At 42.9% G+C, this 22,223-nt stretch overlaps 1 protein-coding gene across 2 annotated transcripts in view; it reads left to right on the top strand.

Annotated features, from left to right (window-relative positions):
- Positions 1 to 8,532: 8,532 nt before the first annotated feature.
- TGFBR2 (transforming growth factor beta receptor 2) overlaps positions 8,533 to 22,223 on the top strand; it is an 88,960-nt gene continuing 75,269 nt past the window's right edge. The window contains exons 1-2 of one of the 2 annotated variants that reach the window (XM_047738933.1): positions 8,533 to 8,880; positions 16,986 to 17,039. In XM_047738933.1, coding sequence (XP_047594889.1) covers positions 8,787 to 8,880; positions 16,986 to 17,039 — 148 coding nt within the window. In that variant the 5' untranslated portion in view covers positions 8,533 to 8,786. The remainder of the gene's footprint in view (positions 8,881 to 16,985; positions 17,040 to 22,223) is intronic. The other variant, XM_047738942.1, reaches the window with a different exon arrangement.

Consider the following 22,223-nt stretch of genomic DNA (forward strand, 5'->3'; position numbering starts at 1 on the left):
CATCTCCCTCCCTTGATCCAAATCTTCTTCAAGGTCTTTTATCACCTGAAATATGACGTACAAACTCTTTAGCCTGACACACACACACACACAAAAGATCTTCTCAGATCTCAAGCTATTCTGAGCCGCTCTTGGGCTTTGAGATTCCCTTTCAATAATATGCAAAAATGGATAACCATTAAAAGGAATTCATGAAACTTTGATACATTTACATGTTTGCAATGTATAATCAATACAAACACATGTGGATATGTATTTCTTTATGAATATGAATACATAAAGATATAATCGTGTGACTCACAAGATAATTGGAGACATTGTACAATTCTTAATTCATCCTTGATGTGGTTTTGTATTTGGTACACAGATTGACAGCCATGTGGTGACCGGAACATCTCCTTCTTTCCATTTCACTGGCAGACTTCTCCCTATTAGTTAGAAATAATTTTGACTGGAACTAACAATTTATGTAGTATCAGTTTAGGATGTCTTGTGATTCTGCAATCTGGACTGAGATCACCTTGTTGATTCTATGCCCTCCAGCATTTGCTAGGACTGGAACGTCCAAGATGGCTTCTTCACTCACATGTTTGGTGCTTTAAGCAGGAGGACTGGAATAAGTGGTGGCTGGCTGGGTATCTCATTCACAATGTGGCCTCTCCCATGGCTAACCTGGGTTTCCCCACAGTATGATGGTTGCAGGGTATTCGGACTTTCTCACCTTGTAGGTGGTTTCTGAGAGAAGAAGTCTCCCTTTGAGACCAGTCCTAGAATAGGCATTGTATCATATCTAACATGTTCTATTGGTGGAAGCAAGTTATAAAGCTAGACCAGATTCGGGAAGAGAAGAAAGAGAAAATGGGCTCCATCTCACCTCTTGATGTGAGGAGCAACTCTAAGTCAGTGAGGGAAGGAAGGGATCATAACCATCTGTGAAGACTATCTACCATACTTGGACAATGACCAAGTTGAGGTGATTGCTTGTATTGGTTCAGTGGTTCTACTCTGTGATACTTTTTGTCTTCTGTCATTGTTGAAACATGATTATATCACTTCTAACTGCTTTACCCTTCCCTAATCATATTCAAAGGTAGGAAACAGGAGTGAGCAAAGTGGCTTTCCTTGGAAAGGAACCTTTCTCACAAGCCCCAATCCAATATCTTCTTACATTTCTCTGCCCAGAATTGGATTACATACTAACCCTCAACCAAGGATGGGCTCTTTCCCAAAGATATGGTCAAATCCATATCCTAAACAAAATTAGACTCTAATAGCAAAGTAGGAAGGGGAAGAATTAATTTTGTGCAAGTAACCCATGGTGTTGGCCATATTCTATAATTGCATATACAACCAAATTGTAGATAACACCAAAAATCTAAATTAGAGCTGCCTTACCCTCCTCATCTTCAGCCCCATGACAAATCCCATGATAGTTTTTGCTTTTAAGAACCCTTTGCTTCTAGCAGAAGGGACTCCAGCTCACAAGGCAAAGAGCATGAATTCAGGGAGGGGTGCAGAGTTGGGGCCAAAAAATACAATCTAAAATCCCTTCAAATCTAGACTCTGGGTATTGTGAAGTCTTTACATTTCCCTACCCACTCTATGATTGTACTTCTCCTTGTCTCTGCGCTGCTGACCTGTGTGTCTGCAGCACCCTTCTTTATGCCTTCACGTGACTATACTTCAAGATTCAGGCCAAAAAGCACTGCTTCTGGGCAGCCTTCTCTCACTCTCAGGCTTCTTTACAGTCTCTAGTCTAGTGCCTGCTCCTGAGGTACCCTGAGCTTATCACCATCGTGACAATCATATTATCAGATTTATTCATATTATTTGTCTCCTTATCTCTGTCTCACATTAGATCATAAGGACAGGCTAATGCCCTTCAATTAAGGCCTGGATTACATTTTCTGAGCCCTCATGTTTTCAGTGCTTAACACAGTATTTGGGTCATAGTGGAGGATCAAATGCTGGTGGGATGCATAAATGGATTGGCATAAATGAAATTCTATCCTGAAGGCAATGGGAAGCTGTTGGATAATTTTAAATGTGATTGTTATTCTTGTGTTTTCAGAGGGGACTATTTGGTCACAGTGGAGGATGTAGTGGGATGTGGTAAAACCAGAGAGGGAAGCAGTTGAAGAAACTGAAGGAATCCTCTGTGAAGTTATAAGAGACAGAACTAAAATATGTCAGTGGTGTTATGAGAATAGCACAGACTCAAAAGATACATAGAAAATGAATAGATAGACCACGATGCCTACTTAGTTCAGGAGGGTAAAATAGAAGCAAACTTTTAGCTGATTTTTAATGTTTCTGGACTGGGTTACCCAAAAGAGATAGAGTCATTTCTAAATACGGGGAATGTACCAAGGGGACATACATTTTGGAGTCCAATTTTAGAATAATGAGTGTGTGCAACCCCAGTATAACATCTATGAAGAGTTGAGTAGGTGATTGGAATAATGGTAGCTTAGGTGAGAAATTAGAGCTTGATGATTAGATTTGGAAATAATCATGTATTACTGCAGCAATAGAAATAGATGTACTGGGGCTCCCTGGGTGGCTCAGTGGGTTAAGCCTCTGTCTTCAGCTCAGGTCATGGTCTCAGGGTCCTGGGATCGAGTCCCGCATCGGGCTCTCTGCTGGGCAGGTAGCCTGCTTCCTCCTCTCTCTCTCTCTCTCTCTCTCTGCTTGCCTCTCTGCCTACTTGTGATCTCTCTCTCTGTCAAATAAATAAATAAATCTTTAAAAAAAAAAAAAAGAAAAAAAGAAATAGATGTGCTCCCAGGGAGGATGAGAGGGGCAGAGAACAGAAGTGGTAAGGACTAGCATCTGACCAGTGAGTGGAGAAAAATAAACTTGTTAAAATATTGAGAAGGAATAGTTGGAAAAGCAAGCAGGAAATGGGGTGTCCTAGTCTGCTAACACTGCCATCATAAAATACCACAGACTGGATGGCTTAAGCAACAGAAATTTATTTCTCACAGTTTTGGAGGCTGGAGGTTCAAGATCAAGGTGCTGGTGGTTTGGTTTCTCTTGAGGCCTCTCTTCTCAGCTTGCAGATGGCTGCCTTCCACTATGTCTTCCCATGGCCTGTTCTCTGTGTGTGTTAGCCTTGTGTCCCTTTCTCTTTTTGTGAGGATATCAGTCACATTGGGTTAGGGCCCCAACCTTATGAACTCATTTAACATTCATTACCTCTTTAACGTTCCTACCTTTAAATATAGTCATATTTTAGGTTAAGATTGCAACATATGGGGACGCCTGGGTGGCTCACTTGGTTAAGCGGCTGCCTTCGGCTCAGGTCATGATCCCAGCGTCCTGGGATCGAGTCCCATATCGGGCTCCTTGCTCGGCAGGGAACCTGCTTCTCCCTCTGTCTCTGCCTGCCTCTCTGCCTACTTGTGATCTCTTTCTCTCTCTCTCTGACAAATAAATAAATAAAATCTTTAAAAAAAAAAAAAGATTGCAACATATGAATTTGGGGGGGGGGTAGTATTATGCAGTCCGTAACATAAGAATGCAAAAGCAACATGGAAGTCAAAGAAGAGAAAATGCAAGGAAGAGAGGTGAGCATACGAGTGGTATCCAAGGCAATAGCAGAAGAAGGCAGGTAAGCCACTGACTGGAACGTGCCCACTGATTGTACAAGTTGAAGACAAGATGTGAGCTGAACTAAAGAACTTTCCAATGGAGAAGTGACTGCCATGGGTTGATTAATGACTAAGAGATGAGGAAGTAGTGACAGTAAAGGATGGCCCTAATCAACCTTTAGTCACCCAAGATACTGTGGTGATCAGGCTGGTCCACTGGTTACGATCAACCCCTTTGTCAACTTTCTCTAGAGTGTGGACTCTGGAGCTAGAGACAGGCCTCTGTTTAAACCTGTCCCTCACTAGCTATGTGACCTCTGCCAACTTCTTAATCTCTGTAATCCTCAATTTCTTCACCCATAAAGCAAAGCTTAGAATAGTACAGCAAGGACGTGCTCCCAAATGTTAACAAGTGATTATCTTTGAGTGAGAGAGTGAAGGATCTTTATTTTTTGCCTTTGGCTTATCTGTATTTCAGATTTTTTTCTACCTGTGGTTACCATATATTATTTTTGTAACTTGAAACAAAGCTATGTTTTCTCCAAAAGAAACTATTCATGCTTTCTCTAAACAAGTAGTGTACTTGCAGGTTTTATTAATATCTGTAAAGAACTGCAAGCAAGGGGATGGATTAGAAAAACAAATACTCTCATTTTCCCCCCTTTTTTCCTCTCATTTTTTCCCTTATCAAAGACAGGAAACATACATCGAGTACTGTCGGGCACCAAGTGTGGTTCAAGGTTGAAAGGGGAATAATCTATGTTTCTAAGGACCTTACAATTGGTGGGGTAGGATTCCAGAAACTGACGAATAATTATAACGTACTCCATATCAGAATGGGGTAAATATTAAAAAATATATATGGCTAGGGTGCCTGGGTGGCTCAGTGGGTTGAGCCGCTGCCTTCGGCTCGGGTCATGGGATCGAATCCGCATCAGGCTCTCTGCTCAGCGAGGAGCCTGCTTCCCTCTCCCTCTCTGCCTGCCTCTCTGTCTACTTGTGATCTCTCTCTGTCAAATAAATAAATAAAATAAAATATATATATATATATATGGCTAAATAAACTAAATGCCCCTAGAGTTCTCCTTGGGAGAAGAGGGGTCAGTTTAAGCTGGAGGAATCAGACTATTTCCTGGAGGAGCAAACCTGTGTAGGAGTCTGAAAGGGGGAGGGGAGTGATCCTCTCACATTCACTATTTTCTCAGTGCTCATCTGGTCTGCTTCACAATAGAAGGAAAATTGGTCAGGAGCTGAGAGCTGAGAATGCAGAATGTTTGATTTATATGGAAAGGAGTCTCCCGTCAACTGCTTTGGTTGCCAGTAACCTCAACAGCTGCATGTCAAGAAGTTCAGGGGAGTAGAGAGTTCTTGCCTCATCACAACTGGAAAATGCAGGGCTTACATTAACTACATTTTGATTCAGTCCAATTGTTTCGTGTGTTCAGAGTTCATGGAACTGGAAATATGGAGACACTCAAGCTGTTCAACTTTGGCTTGACTTGGGTTTTATTGTTTTTCAACTTGGTAAGGGCCTAAAAATTACTCTCTTTGTTTTTTAAGTCCTGAGTTGAGCTTTAAATTTTGTTTCTATCTGCAAATGGCCAAATTTTTGCATATGTATATTAGCGGAAAATTGTATTGCATCAAATATATAACTCTGTGTGAAAACAATGTTGTTGGTTTTTTTTTTTAAGATTTTATTTATTTATTTGAGAGAGAGAGAGTGAGTGAGAGAGAGCATGAGAGGGTGAAGGTCAGAGGGAGAAGCAGACTCCCCGCAGAGCCGGGCGCCCCATGCCAAACTGGATCCCTGGACTCAGGGATCACGACTTGAGCCGAAGGCAGTGAGTGGCTTAACCAACTGAGCCATGCAGGCGCCTCTGAAAACAAAGTTTTAATGGAGAGTATCAGACTTCTCTTTCAGCGAGAATCCCAAAAGGAAGGTCATATTGACAAATTTTTCAGATCGCCAAATTGCAATATGTGTGAGTTTACACGTCTCTGATTTCATTGTGATGGCTTCTAAGGGATGAGTTTGCACTTGGCAATGCTGACTTCAGATTCTCGATTTCACAGGAGATTGGGGATTAAGTCAGAAATGCTAAAGGCAAACAAAATTAAAATCAACATTCATGATACATGATGACAAAGACCACCAGTTAAATACTCAACCATGGACACCACTGTCCTCTAACAGCGAAAAACATCTGTCTTGGCAATAAGTATAGAGAAGAAAGCCTTTAGAATCCCTTGGACATTTTTATTTACCTCTCAGTGTGTTTGGGGGGAATAAGGAAGTATATGTATACTGCCCGGAGGAACTTGGGCAAATTTAGAAAAAAAGAAAAAAAACCCACACACTTCTTCTTTTAAAGAAAAGGAAGTAATAGTGACATCACCCTTAGCTAAAATCTAGCCTGTTTACATCTCAATTCAGTAAGTAACAGAATGCCTTCTCCGGAGTTGTGAAATAGGGAGGATGATGAAGTCCAGTTTTCTTCTGAATCTTTACGACCTCCTTCTTTCCTTCATCCAACAGATATTTTTTAAACACCTATTATGTGCTTGGTACTAAGGATACAACAGTGAGTCCAGGGGGAAAATGTAATCCCTGTCCTCAGAAAAGTTGGACTTGAGTGGGAGAGAGGAATAGAAATGAAAGAATGACACAAAATCATCACAAAACCAAAGCTGTACTAAGTGCTAACAATGAGAAGCGTAAGGTGCTAAGAGAACCTGTAATAAAAGATCTATTCAGGGAGACCAGGGAAAGCTTGTCCATCCAGGAAGTTAGGATGGGTCCAAGCAAGACCGGAAGTTGGCTGGGTAAAGAGGAAAGGAAGGAAGGAGAAAGGGAACAGTGCCCTGGGAAAGGCTCTGTGCAGGAGGAATCGTGGGTATGCTCTGTGAATCTGGAAAAGGCTCTCAGCTGGAGAGGAAGAGAAGCCCAGTGAAAGGTTACCAGAGAGGAAGGGCATAAGGGCATTGAAGGATCTGGTTTCTAACCTCCATCTCAAGAGCAGTGGGAAGCCATTGAATGAATTTAATCAGAGGCTTGGTATAATTAGGTTTGCATTTTGAAAAGCAGACTTCAGCTCTGAACTAAGAAACTGGGTGACTGGGCCCAGAATGCCCATGACTGGGGATGGGTGGTTAGAAGATCTCCCACCCTAGTGATGGCAGTGGCATGGGCGGGGTGGAAGTGGAGGAAATGGCAAGAAGCAGATTTTGAGCACAACTCTCTGACTAAAGTGGCTCCTGCATTAGCAGGAAGCCTGTTTGGTAAGGCAAGGCTGTTTGGTAAGCAAGAAAATGCCCAGTGCTCCTGATTTCCCTGCCCTTCCTGAACACAAGAGCTGGGAAGTGGTCTTTTCCTAAGAGACATTCAGAGGCAGCCTCAGTGTTGGGCGGACCAATGGTGAGGAGACTTGAAGTTTCCGGGACCAAACAAATGAATGCTTAGATTGACAGGGACGTTTTCTGGAGTTGGGTTTCCGGGGAGAGCTATTTGCTTTTCTTCCCAGCGAGCCTGGCCACCTGCCTTGGCAAATAATCTTTTTCTCAGATAAAGGAAGTTCATTGTGTAGCCTACTGGAAGATCTCCTGGCCAGCAAACCATACAGAACTTAAGTCTTTGAGAGCTGGAAGTAAGATGAACATATAATTCCTTACCCATCCAAGGTGCATGGGAAAGAAGAAGGGGCTTCTTTAATAATTAAACCTCAAAGGTTTAAACCTCAGGATCTTTGAGGGCAAACTTGGTCACCCTAGCAAGAAGGGGGGGTTGAAAGTCTATCTCGTCCTGCTGCCTTTGTTTCTCCTTCCACAGAGGAGAAGCTAAGGGTTGTCTCTCGTTGCAGGGTTTTGAATGCAAACCCCGGCACTGAGCTGACTCCCAGGCCACTTTTCCATTTACATTTTCTGCCACACTCCATATAGTCTCAACAGAAAATGTCCCACCACTGTCACTCTGTGGCGGCTGTTCTTTTTTTTTTTTTAAAGATTTTTTTTTTATTTATTTATTTGACAGAGAGAGATCACAAGTAGACGGAGAGGCAGGCAGAGAGAGAGAGAGAGAGGGAAGCAGGCTTCTTGCTGAGCAGAGAGCCCGATGTGGGACTCGATCCCAGAACCCGGAGATCATGACCTGAGCCGAAGGCAGCGGCTTAACCCACTGAGCCACCCAGGCGCCCTGTGGCGGCTGTTCTTTTACCCTTGCAGAGGTAATTCCAAAAGGGAGGCAGTGCTCGAGAGCGCATCAGAAATGTGGCACCATGGATGTCCCGGATCAGAACCCGTATTTTCACAAGATACTCAGGTGGTCTATTTGCGCAGTTTGGGAAAGTTTGGGAAAAAAACAAAAAACTAAAAACAAAAACAAAAACAAAAAAATTCCAGACTTCGACCTACTGTAAGCAAAACATTTTACAATGTGGCGGCGTGTGTCTGTGTAACCGAAACCAAAGTTCAGGGCAATCCTTACTATTCGATTTGAAACAGAAATGTGCTCACAGCTCCGATTTCAGCATCCACTCTTGGGAGCTGGAAAACACAGTTCTGGAGCACCTGGGAACAATGCAAAGAAGGTCGTGGGGAGGCGGAAGATGCTCCCTGGGGGTGCTCTGGGAAGTGTATACACTTTGTGTGTTCAGCTCCTTTCTGAAACGCGTGCCCTCAGTCACGCCGGGGTAAATACTTGGAGCCAAGAACTCCCGAGGGCGGTGGGGGCAGCTGAAAGTTTGCCAAAGCCCTCGGAGGGGCAGGTCTCAGGGACATGATTGGCAGTCAGGAGAGAGAGGAGGGCTGGAAGCCGAGTGGAGGGAGAAGGCTCTCGGGCGGCGAGAGGTCCTGCCCAGCTGTTGGCGAGGAGTTTCCTGTTTCCCCCGCGGCGCCCGGGTGAAGTTGAGTGAGTCACTCGCGCGCACCGACCGAAGACACCCCCGCGCGCGCGCTCGCCAGGGGCAGGAGCCGGCCTCCTGCGCAGCTCCCCTCGGCCGCCGGGGGCCTCCCCGCGCCCCGCCGGCCTCCAGGCCCCCTCCCGGCTGGCGAGCGGCGCCACATCTGGCCCGCGCATCTGCCGGGCCGGCAGGCGCGAGGTCCCGAGAGGGCGCGGCGCGGAGGCGCAGCCGGGGCTCCGGGAGGCGCCGTCCGCTGCGCTCGGGGCTCGGTCTATGACGAGCGGCGGGGGCTGCCATGGGTCGGGGGCTGCTCAGGGGCCTGTGGCCGCTGCACATCATCCTGTGGACGCGCATCGCCAGCACGATCCCGCCGCAAGTTCAGAAGTCGGGTGAGTGGCCCCCAGGTGGGCTCGGCGGGGCGCCGGGGGGTCCCCGCTGCGCTTTGACAGTCGGCCCCGGGCGCCCGGCGCTCGGGCGGAAACGGGAAAGTTCCCTCGGCTGCACCCACGCAGCGCGGCTCCCCGGGGCGCCGGGCTGTGAGTTTCTCTTTCAAAAGAGGAGGAAAGTTAAAGAGGAAGGGGCGCGGGGCACGTCGGGCCCCCTTTGTGCGGGCAGGAAAGGCGTTGTGCCTGCCGCGTTCGAGGCGAGCCCCCACCCCCGGAAAGGGAAGTTTGAGAAGTTGCTTGGGTATCTGAAGGAGGCTGGGGAGCCGCGGCCCGGTGCGGAGGCCGCCGAGGCCGCCAAAGCAGCTGGCGCACCTGGGGTCGCCGCGGCCCGGGGCAATGCTGCGTGCCCACCCAGCTCCCGGCCAGACACCCCCTTCAGTGGCCCGCGATTCCAGTCTGGGCTCTGGGGAGGCACCGCACGTTCCCCCAGGCCCGCTTCTCGGCCCCGAGTCACTGTATGAAAGTTTCACGGAACCAGGCAATTTCCAAAAGAAAGTTATCTGGCTCCACCGAGGGCTGGGCGTGGGTGGGGTAGGAAGCGGGGATTGTCAGGTGGCAGGCGGGGAATTATTAACCCGGTGCCCACTAGGTGCTAGGTACTGGGTGCCGGAGATGTTGCCTGGAGCCAGACAGTCCTGTCTTGCCGGAGGTGATGGTTCTCTGCAACTGTCCTTTGAGGGAAACGGAAAGGTTAAATTCCTAACTGTCCCTGAGCTCCCCATCTCTGGACGTCTTCGGAGGTGAAAAAAAATGCAAGAATTGAGTTGTTAATTATTTGTTATGGAAAGTACCGAACCCCCTTGAGACTTTAAAAAGTTATTACTTTCTGGCAGCTGTGATCTGCATAACCCAGTTATCTGCAGCTGGGGCCTGGGTTAACTGAGTACTTGGAACCTGAGGGCCTCAGCTTCCTCATCTGTAAAATGGTTAGATTTGGATAACTTTACATCCCCTTCATCTGTGACATCTTGTCGCTCTCTTTCCCCTTGGGTGACTTGGAGATGCCCTGATAGCCCACATCACCCTGAGGAGCTTGCTTTATTTACCAGGGCCACGGACAGACTTACCTTTAGGTTTGTCTAGAAGAAATAAGTACCAGGTTCTAAATGGTAGGCCTCGGAGTATTTGAAGTGAATTGAGAACTTTTTAAAATGACATTTCTTCTTGAAGGTGGCATGGAGATGGGAGTTTTGAATGGCATGAGGAAGAAACACTGTTGTAAACAACAACAACAAAAAAAGTTAAAAATCATTAAAACTTTTGTTTCAAGCTAGGAAAGAAGGAAATCAAACGACCTTGATTTCGTTAGATTTTGTTTACAAGGAAGATTTATGGATTTTCAAATTCCAGACTCAGTAGTTCATGAGTTGGTTTCATTTCATTTATATACACATTTCTAAACAATTAACTTAAAAGCCTAGTGGCTTTTTATTTGGGCTTTTGAACAGTTTTAAACAACCCGCAGATTTCATATTTGATGGAATTAAAATCTCCAAATTTGAACTAAGGAATCATTTTGGAATTTGCATTCATTTGAAATTAAATTTTCAAAGATACTGGAAGGTTGAAGGTAGCTATAATGAAAACGAGAAACCTACTTCCACTTCCATTTTAATTTTCCATATAAGTAAGCAGTTTCAGGATTTTTCTAAAATAACTGCTAAACCGTCAAGACATTTTTCAAAATATCTTCCTGTGTGATAAGATATGAGGAAATGAGATGCCTAGCAACATCCTTTTAGGCCCCGCAAAAAAGTCCATCTTCTGTTCCATAGATTGGTAAGTGGGCCAAGGATTTCAGTATAAGAACAAACTTCACTCAGAAATGTACTTAAAGCCTTCTTAAATTTTGTTTTGTTTTGTTTTGTAGATGCACCCTTCCTCAATGCCCCAAATTAAGTAATGACTCTTCAGGGGGAAATCTTAAATGTTAGAAAACTCTTCAGATCTGGAAAATGTGACCGGTACTTTTCAAATACCTAACAAGAGATTTCTGTTGAGGACTCAGTGTTGGTAAAAGTATCATACAGATAAACTTCTTACCTAAAATCATATTAATTATGTATTTATTTTTGTCAAGGTCAGAGACTAGTGATTACTAGGCCCAGAATTTGATCTTTGGTCTATGGCTTTTCGGAAAACAAATTTTGACCCCCCCCCCGGCTGCTTCCTTTAGTAACATCAGTTGTGGTCTATACTAAATCCTGTTTTGGATTTATTCCCTTTTTACAAGGTAGCACCCCATGGTGATGAGTCCTTATTATTGTCTGTGTAGCTGCCTCAACTGCTACATGATTTCCATTTTAGTTTTCCAATCCTTAGTTATCAACACAACTTTTAAAATTTTTCTTTATTTTTTTAACCCCATTTTTCCAATTAAGAATGACACCTCATTGGTGCCATTGTAAAAAAACAGCTATTACTAATTGGTCCTTCTCAGCGTATTTATAGAGTATCTCCTTGCACCAGGCAGGAGACTCAGACCTGGAGACACTCTCCCAAACGAATAAGACAGTTGAACGTATGGGAGGGTGTTAATGGCAGAGACCAGGACACATAGTTTAACACTGTGTGCTTGGGAGCGTTAATGAATACTGGTGTTTATTTTTCAGACTTCCCCTTTACAAGAGCTGTTTGGTTGTTGAATGCACTTGGAGGGGAGCAAGTTGAATGTTTTTTTTTCTCAGTCCTTCTGAATGTCTTCCTTTTTGTTCATCTGTTCTTTTCTATGCCCGCCATGTTAGGGCCCCCACCCCAGTCCTCCATTCTGTAGCCAGTGTGGTGGACCCAATGTGACGGTCTAATCTTTGTTTTGAGGAGAAGCTTCGAGATATGAGTTTTGGAATGGAGGCCTCGTGGGTTCCAGACCCAGCTTCCATTTACTGGCTGTGTAAGGGGACACAGTCCCCTTCCTTCTCTAACCCCCATACCCATTTGTAAAATGGGGATTTTGGAGTTATGGTGAAGATTAAATGAAATAATGCTTTGAAGTGCTTAGCCTAGTGCCTGCCACATAGTAAATGCTCAGTAAATACCAGCTTTCATTATTATTTTTAGCTCCGAATTCAGGCCTCAATAGGATCCTCCATGACCTGGTTGCCATTTGATTCTGAGACTTCACATCCCGCCAAGGCTCACACTTTCCCACTGTATCCTGGTCATCCTACATACACATTCCCTGAGCAGCTTAGTAGTGCCTTTGTTCAAGCTGCTGTCATTCTGGAACTCCTAGCACCCGAATAATTTTCCCTCATCTTTCAGACTTAAGTGTTATCTGCCCAAGGAAACCCCTTTGAATGCCTAGTGGTTGAGCTAAACATCCCCTCCTGAGGACAGGCCTCTCTCTTAGCTCATAACAATAGCTGAAATTACATCTTTACATGACTCCCTTGCCAGTCAAGCCTCTCAAAAGCAGGAGGCGTGTCTTATTAATTTCTCCATATCCAGGGTTTCTGAAAGGACCAGAAACATCACCTAGCACCCAGGAAATGTTGAGCTGAGCTCCTGGTACAATCCAGAACAACCATTTTAACAACCAGGCAGCCCTTATCTATTGGGAGTTTGCTCTGAATAGTAAAATCTTCCTTTTACTAACTTAATGCAGAGTAGTTAACTACTAGTAGTAACTCTAAGTTAGAGTAGTTTACTACTCTAGTTGTTAACTAGTAGAGTAGTTAACTACTACTTTTGACTCTGATCTAAGTAAGCAGTTTGGCTGTTTTTATAGTATGTAATTGGTGTGTATTTTTTTTTTTTTATTCTGATGAGATATGGAAAAAGATGCTTCAGCTTCTGACAAACATGCTGGAAAGTTCTCATGCAGTCCCTTTAGCTATACATTTTGAATTGATGTAAGACATTCTAAGCCATCCAAAACTTTAGGGTTTCACCAAAGAAATTTTCCAGTAAATACTGAATTCTCTCTCTCTCTTTTTCTTCTCTAGAAGGTTGTCAAAAGGAGACTTTCATTAAAAATGAAGTGCTGAAAATCTAAATTTAGCTTTTAAGTTTCTTTTTTCATCAGGGTTTGATGTTTTGGTTTATAAGCGGTGAAGCAGAGTCCATCGAAGGGAACTGTGGGCCCTGTAAGCAGCTTCTGTCTGCTGCAGAGCAGTGTGGGTATTATTTAGGTCTGATGCAAACCACCAAAACAATTTAAAATAGGGTGCAGAGGAAACATACTTCCTGGCTAGAGCATGGCATTATTTAGCCAATTTCCACATAAAGGCATAACTGTCACCTTGTTAGCTTCTGCCCTCCAGCTCCTCAAGTGTAGCTTCGGCCAAATTAACACGTGATTTTCAGTGGAAGTGACTTAGCAGATATGCACTAGGGGTGTGCACGCTCACCACTTATTTTGTGCTACCTCTTTTTCATGTCACATTTTGCTCCCCAGGTGTGTGTTACTTCTGACCGAGGCAAGATGATGACTCTCCCTCCCTGCCTGGCATGTCAGAAGGGTTTAGAATGCTGAGCGGGCACACTGGCTACTTTCAGGGAGGAGCAGGGGAAAAGGGAAACCAACATTTGAAAATCTGCTTTGAGCCAGCTGCTTGACATGACTTATCTAATTTAATCTTAAGAAGAAGTCTGCAAGATAAGTTTTGTTAACTTTATTTCTAGATGGGGAAGGTGGAGTCTGCTCAAGGTCTCTTGAGGTTTGCCCATGCGTGCGTGTGCTTGTGCGTGTGTGCAGGTGTGCGTGCGTGTGCGTGAGTTCTCAGCTTGCCCTGTTTGCATTCAGCTAGGCTCTTTCACATAGTCCATCTGTGAGCATCTGTGTTCAGATGGAAGTTAGGGAGGGGGTAAGGAGTCCTCATGTTTGAGAAGGAGAAATTTACCATCTGATACCATCAATTCAGTGCTCCTGATTTCACGATTTGCTTGGCTTGCATGATCTGCCTCCTTCCTGAGTATCTCTGTACCATAGAAAATCAAGATAAGGCCAGCTCTTTAGAAGGAAACTCTATTCTTCCTAGTCTGATCACAGAGTCCTGGTGGTGGAACCCACCTCATGTGACCCCATGGTTCGACCATTAACAGCAGGACAAGCACTGTTTTCAAAGCTGTGTATTGTACATCCCACATTGCAGGCACATAGGACCAGCATCTGTGTACAGGTCTCAAACAACTGTTGGTGAGGGCAGAAAGAACAGAATTTATCCAACATAACAAAGGCGGATGGGATGATTTGACTTTTGAGGTCCCACTAATTTGAAAACTTGTAGGTGGTTAAGATTCTTCTCCTCATGATAGGATCTGGCCTTCTACTTGCTGTGATCAGCTTTTTAAGTCTTGGCACTCAGCATGAAGCTACTGCCTCCTTAGATGTAGTCAACTCAAGATCTCCCCTTTAGGCTTTTAAGGGTTCCCTAATATCTTTGTTTTGTTTACAGGACTGAAGCTTAGTTCGTTAGAATTAGGGTTTTAGTTAGTTCATTAGAATTAGTTAGTTCATTAGAATTAGGGTTTAGTTGCAGAGTAAATGCCCGTGACTTCTAAGGATATGAGGATATAGGTGGGAAAGGCTGTTTGCTGTCAAGACATGCAGCTCTATCTCTCTCCTTTCTTTCTTTCTATTTCTTTCTTTCTTTCTTTCCTCTCCTTTCTTTTTTTTCTTCCTTTCCTTCCCTTCCCTCCCTTCTTTCCCTTTTCTCCTTCTCTTCTTTTCTTTTCTTTCTTCTTTTATGATGAGATCCCCCCTTCAATTTTTTCAACTCAGTTAAAATATAGGCCTAGTATGTGGGCAAAAGGGGCCTCTGCCCTGGAAATTAGAGGGCACCCTTTGGTCTTCTCAAGTCAGACCCCTGTCCGTGGAGTAAGAAGACTCTGGGCCTCTGAGTCCAAACCCCTCCCTTTTTTAGATCACATTTCAGGTACCTGGGAACAACACTTCACTATCCAAATAGCCCTGGGTTAACTTTTACAGGCTATATGGACCTTTGGGTACCTCTGTGCTTCTAAGGGGTGGATACGGGGGAGATGTGTATGCGTAGGGTGTGTGCAAGGATGTGTTACAACTTGGGTGTCCATGCATATCTCACAAGGCCCCACTTGATATAGGATGGAGCAGGCAGTGGAAAGAGGAAGGTATTACTGGCCAGGCCTGGGACAATGTTCACCCAAAGCACCCAGTTCCAGAAAGGGACTTGAGTAGCTCAAGAGTTTCAGAATTATACTAGGCCTTCCAAAGTATTACAAAGATACATTTGTCAGTCAAGGTAGGACAAAACCTATTTTATGGGACAGTTTCTCCACTTGATTTATAAATTTCCAGTATTTTGATCTTCGGTATGTGGGCCTCCATATGCCCTCACCCTGGGTCTTCCAGTGCCATTGGAACAACATTCCTTTGCAGAGGTGTGGGGCACCAGATTGGTTTTTGTTGATTTTATTCTGTTCTTCCTGGAAAGACTGGTCATTAGCAAAAAAGCTAAGACTCCTTCTGTAATCATAACGTTGTATCTTCTTTGAGAAATTCAGTTTTTCATAGTTTGTATTTTCTTGAAGGAAACCTTAGTTCTATTAATTTGACTTGTCCTGTCTGTTATTTCACTTAACACATTTTTTTTAAAGATTTCCCAGTGCTGTATTGGCATTTCCTACAGGTATTGGAAACACTAGGGCAAGGTGAAACTTCTCTGGATGTTTTTTCTGCTATTGTAAATGTTTATTTGAGTGATCCATGGCCTTCTCAAGCTCTGTAAGGAAAACAAGAACATTAGAACAGTGTTAAGAAGTAAAAAGCCCTTCTGACACTATAAAAGATATAAGGTTGTCAAAACTATGCATTTTAGAGAGCCAGGGAGTTGGCAGAACAAACATGAATGTTTCAAAGGAAAACATGGGGTCAGGTGCATGCTCTGAGCCTATGCCACAGCAGGTCTTATCTGTGAAGGCTATAAATCATTAGAGGACTCACTGACTTCAGAGGAAACTCATTCTGCTGCTTGTGGATGACTAGTGGTCATCCTAAAACTCTATGAAACTTTTCCACGTAGGGAAATTGAATTGGCTTCATGCTCCCGGGGAGCTGTGTCCCTCTCTTGAGGAAGCTTCATTTGTGAGCCTTCTTGGACCGGTTTCCCACTAATGTATGGAGTCCACTTACCGAGATCTTCCACTGCCTAGATTGTGCTGAACACTTCTTCTCTTTAGTTAACCTTCAAATCAACTCCAAGAGGTAGATTTTATAATACTCATTATAAGCGCTTTGGGATTTAGAAAACTTAGCAAAGGCTGCCCTGTTATCAAGTAATTATGTTGGGGTTGGAACCAAGATGGTCTGGTCTAGGGACCTGGCCTTCAATTGTTATATTATATACTATACTGAGACTAGGTCACCTCAGGTGACATAAACTGTTCTCTATTGTAGCATGGGTGGTGGGAGAACATAGGGGTTAAGAAAAATAATGGTAATATCCAACATATTTCTAATGCTTTAATGTTTTTCATTTATTATCCCATTTAATTTCTTTAGCTAAATAAAATAATGTTTGATTCCTACACCAGGTAATCAAACGTCATGCCAGTCTAGTGACCTCAATGAGAGAATGAAATATATACATCACTTGATAAATCGTGGCGTATTTATGCCGTCAAGGAATTTTTAGGTATTCTGAGCAAAACTAAACCTTTGTTTGGAAGGATTGGGGGAATTAAAGGATGCATAAATACGTGGGGGATATATATAGTATGCCAAGGTGGATTCACCATAAGTAAATGGAATATAACTTTTAAGGCTTATGCCTGGTGTAGACCCATCTCCTGGCTTTGGAAGGGAGACTGGCAATGTGGTTAGTGAGTGTCAATCAAGTCCAAAAATATTTAAGAAATCTTGCTGTGCCTTGAATATTATAGCTCACCATATAAAAGGAACTTGATAGAGGTTTTCCCAAATTTAGAGGCAATTCAGAACATTTATAGTATATCACTTAAAATGAATGATGAAGCTGAAACTTTTTCCAAGCTATTCAGAAATAAATTATGAATCCGGATCAACAGTTCTAGAGGAAAGACTGATTTATTTTTCAATTCTCTCTATACAGACTATTACAAAATATCATTGGAAGATGCAGTCAAAGAGTATGCAATCAAAAAAGGTAGTAAAAATATCTCAGAGGCATGTCAGGCAGTTAACTAATAAAAATAATCGTTTCTTTTCAAATTTTATGTTTGTGGCATTTGTAGCTTTTTTAAAATTTGCAATTTGTAAGATGACATTTTAAATTTCAAGTATTCACTTTCATACCTTAATTTCTATTCTTAATTTTTATATTCTTTTTCTTAGGGTGCCCCTGAAATTTAAAAGCTTCAACATTCACAAGACCCAAATCTATGCTTAATGGTAGGATTTGCTTTTTGGCCTAGAAAAATAAATAGAAATGCCTCCTCTTCTACCACCCACCCCCATACAGAGACTGAAGTCTGCATTGTTACATCACCAAACCCAAACTTCTTTTTCCAGGTTTAGCTAAACCCTTCATTTTTTTTTCCTAGTTCAGAGGCCCCATGCCAAGTAGAGAAGAAGTTGTAAATATGTAATTATCGCAGAACCTCGATCCTGAATGAAACCCAGATCTGACCCTTAGTTTGAGATGAAGACTCTACCTACAAGAGAGCTGGTGAAGACTAAAGCGTGTTATACTGGCAACCAAGGTGTCTGGGTGATCTGGCCAAGTCCCTTGGCCTCACTGGTTCTCATTTTTGTCTAGGTATCGTGGCAAGAGTTGGCCTAGATGAGATTTTCAGTTTTTTCTGTTCCGAAATGTTTCATTTTGTAGCTTTAGTGGAGGAAACCATTGAAATTAATGTAAAAACATAATCCTTAACTAATCGAAGTAGAAAACTCAAAAGTCATAACAGGACAGAGCAGACAAATACCGCAAACATCCACTTAGAGTTTGTCGGAGATGACTACTATTGAAAAAAGAGAACGAAACCATAGTTATTTTGAAAATTTCCTGCTACAGGTGCCTGAGCATACACCCTAACTAAATAGCATGTTTACTTGAGCTAGCACTTCTTCCTTGCTGAAAAAAAAGGTTTATTTGGTTTTGGTGGTAATACCATTTCTCTTTTGTTAATTATGGTGTTCTCATTCTCCCCTTCCTCTGAATTGAAGAATCTGTGAAAGTTTTTCCTGAGGAAGAGAATTATGAAATGCTTTGCTGTGTCTAGGAAAGGAAAGTCCTAAAGGAGCTTCTATGTTTTTTGGGAAAAGAAAAGAAACTCGTCTGAATATAATTAGTCTTCTCTTGCCTTTCAAAGATCTGTCCACCACTTTTCTTAAAATATTCTCAGAAAAGACAGAATTTGCTACAGATTGGCAGATTGCAGACTGCTTTTTTCGGCAGGGGAGTAGCTATGAGCCCCATAATTGCATTTCTGTATGGTCTGCATACACCAGTTAGCACAGAGGAGAAATCTAACTATTGCTTTGAATGACTGTCTTGTTACTTCATATCACTTTTATGTTTTGTTCTCTAAAACACATTGTATTGGGGGAAAACAATGATAAAATTTGACCTCAGATGTGTGAAAAGGAAAAACAACAATTACGACAACCGGCAGTCGCATTGTGCATTCACTATTCTGGAATCCCTAAAATTACATTGCTGTAAAACAGTTTCTAACAATCGCAGCCCTTCCTGGGCACTCTTTTATTCTTAAAGTTTCCATCATAATTAATTATATAATTTATATTGCCTCTCTTATCACCTATTTATTTATTCCAAGGAGCCCCAGACCAGCCAGTCTCTTCCTTTTTGCTATTTTCTGTTTTCCATCACCTCTGGGAAGTCCTGCTTGTTCCAACTTCTCACCCCTTCATGAGCCTCACTTAACATCTACCTGTTGTGAGTTAGAATAGGCACAGAGGTTCAGATCTGGAGCTCAAGCATTCTGACCCCAACACGATGCTTTCATATCATCCCCTGATAACAGTAGCTGAAGATGTTCTAATACCTTGCTACTCAAAGTGGGGTAGTCCAGACCCAGCAGCACCCGCATCATTGAGAATTACTGCAAATGCAGAATGTTGGGCCTGTTCAGAACCAGCATTTTAACAAGATCCCCAGGGGATTCGTGTACATATGCCCTGAAGTTTGCGACACGCTGCCCCAGTAGCCTTAAAGCATCTTCCACAGAGGAATCGAAGGACCTGCAGTAGTGTTGGTGAATCAGATCAGACTTCTTTCTGTCCCCAAGGAAGACAGGGATTCCAGGGAGAGTAGCTTCTAGTAATATGAGGGCATTTTGACTCCTCCCTAGCTACAAGGCCCCCTTCTAACTGTATGTAACTAACACACTGAGGCTAGCAGAAGCAAATGCTCTGACAGCAAGTCAAGTCAATTAGTGAGTCAGTTTTATCCTGTCTGTTTACCCAAAACATCTTCCATGGTTCTTTCCCTTGACCCAAAACTATAGATCCTAGAGATCCGTTTCTCTGCTGAACCCATAACATTTAACACATTTACTCATTAGGCATTTAATCATAGACTGCCTTGCCATTTGTAGGCCTTAATTAAGAGCTATTATACCTTGGTGTTTCTTAAAGCATGTAGCACTGTGCTGTATACAAAGTATGAACCCAATAAATTAATGAATTAATGCCAGGTTTTTCAGGACATGGTTCTAGTCTTCGGCATTAAAAACATTTTTATCTTTTGCCTTGAGAAACTTATTTCATTGATGCTGAGTGAGAACTCACTGAATTTTTCTTGAATCCATCAACATTTTTTTAGTCTGTTCAGATCATGCTACCAGTGGGTTTTTCGGTGATTGGTATTTTATTCATCATAAGGCAATTTGTTGCACCTCCGTTACTTTTGCCTTTAAGAATTATTGGTCTCACGCAGTAACAACAATCAGTTAGTTCTCACACCTCTTTCTGACTTTTTTCAAATAATTGTATTACCTATTTTTTTTTCCTTCTGACATTGTAACTGTACTCGGCAAAAAAACAAAAAAAGAAACAAAAAACTTTCCATAGAAATCTGTATCTCATGTTGCTGCCTTTTGCATCAAATCTCAACTTATTCATCATAATAACTGTAAATCTTATTACCTAGAATCTCGTAATCAGACAAATTTTTACAACAGGAATGCCATTACATGAAATACATAACCATTTGGTTTCATTTTTACTCTTAAATCATGCTACCACAATGCAAGTCTGAACTCGTGTTTTCTGTCTGGTGTGAGAAGCTCTTTGGTTTCTGCCTGTAGATGCCCTTCGTCCCTTTTCTCTTTCATACATATCCATGGCCATCGGTTAAATCTTCTCCCCAGATAACATTTTGAATAGCTGGCTCCTGATAGAGAGCCTTCCGTGATCTTCTCTGTGGATCCCAGGTGACTGATTACACGGCCCTGACTTTCTCTTTGAGGTCAGGGGCTGTGTCAATATCCTTGTCTCTTAAGATGCATCTTGGGGTCCCAGGACCAGTTAGATGATTCCATGCATGAATGAGGACAAGCCTCTCCCCCATTTCCCTTTCTGCTCTTATACATGTCTCAGGCCCTAGTTCCCTTTGAACTGGACGTCCTCACACATCCTTCTGCTTTTAAATTTTCTAACTGGTGACTGTTATCCCAATTTTCCCATTCTCTACCCATACCCTACCGTCCTCCACATGCTGAAATAACACCTGAGTAGATGCCATTTCCTCTCTTGGCTCTTCACTTACTTATCCCAGTCAGATTTCTCTCCTTTTTCCTCTTCACAGCCTCACCAACCGGCCTGGCTTCCACACTCAGGTGACTTTATGTGTGTGGCTGTATGCATGTGCCCGTTATTAGAATGAAAATTCTTTAATGGAGAATCTTCCGTCTGATTCTTCCCTGGCACTCACTGTGCGTTCTCACTGAAAAATTGTTGCTGTTTAGAATTCATTATTTTAAAGGCCAGAGAAACTGCTTATAAATCCAAGATGGGATTATAGGTTATACACACACACACACATATATAAATAATTTATATTTCTATTTATGTATTTATATTTAAATTTGTATATGCTTATTTTTTTTTTTTTCCTAGACTGTTTACCTTCTCACCATCAAGTGTGTCATCAGGGGCTTTGTCATTTATAATAAAGTCACCTTGAGGGAACAATGGGCTTGTGGGAAATTTTGAATGATCTGATACATGTAAGTTTCTCTTTGCAGGGGAGGTTCCCTGTGCCTTCAGTCTTTAGCTTCTGTGAATTTGGGGGAGCTGCAGTCTGTGGGTGTTAAGGCCTGTTGCTTTTCCGTCCGTCAAAGACTGCCTTTGATTCATCCTCCTCTCGTGTGTGAATCTTTTTAGAGGACCCAACGTGTTATGCCTGTAGGCGCCCAAAGAAGTCATAAAGTAAATCATATTATCTGACTCAGAAGATTTTTTTTGCCACTCCTGCCTTTCATTTTTTTATGAACTGTAGATTATCTCCTATCACTGGGATACTTGGAGAAGGGGTAGTTGAACGAAGGGGTCTAGGTGCAATGGAGAGCGTCGGAAGACACCTTTCTACCTGCCTGAGGGAAGATATCCTCTGTTGCAAAGGTGACTCCTGACTTTAACAGCACAGTTTCCAGACATGCTCCTGCCTCTCTTCCTGCCGGATTGTCACCCAGGGAGCCCCTCTTCCAGGGAAATTGGGGAGCTCCCCTGACTTCATAACATTACTTAGGCATGGACTAACAATGCTCTATCTGCATTATCTCGGGGAATCAGGAGATGAAACAAGAATTTTCTGTCTTAATATTCTGTGGCACTTAAGAGAAATGGTTGAGATAGAATACTTTTAATTTGATGTACCGTTGGTTAACTTTCAGAACTGCTGAAAACATTTCTCTTTCAAGATTTTGATGATGCCATTGGTGAGGATGTTTGTGGCCATTACATAATCACTTATGCAGCGCTGTGTGAAACGTTTGGCCAAACTCAAGAGTGTCTCCTGTTACCAGCTACCATCTTATTAATGTAATACTTATGGTATCTTCAGGGTCAAGGAAGGAAACTGGTTTCTTGATAGTCCCATTTTTACTTTTTGAATAACTGTTGGAACTATAGTTACCTGTGCTCCAAGCTTACTGGCTTTGTTACTCCTCAAGGTATAACTCCTTCTTAAAAGCGAATGACTAGGGGCGCCTGGGTGGCTCAGTGGGTTACACCTCTGCCTTTCGGCTCAGGTCATGATCTCAGGGTCCTGGGTTCAAGCCCTGCATCGGACTCTCTGCTCAGCAGGGAGTCTGCTTCCCCCTCTCTCTCTACCTGACTCTCTGCCTACTTGTGCTCTCTGTCT

This window comes from Lutra lutra, chromosome 1 (assembly GCF_902655055.1).
Source record: "Lutra lutra chromosome 1, mLutLut1.2, whole genome shotgun sequence".
NCBI classification, from domain to species: domain Eukaryota; kingdom Metazoa; phylum Chordata; class Mammalia; order Carnivora; family Mustelidae; genus Lutra; species Lutra lutra.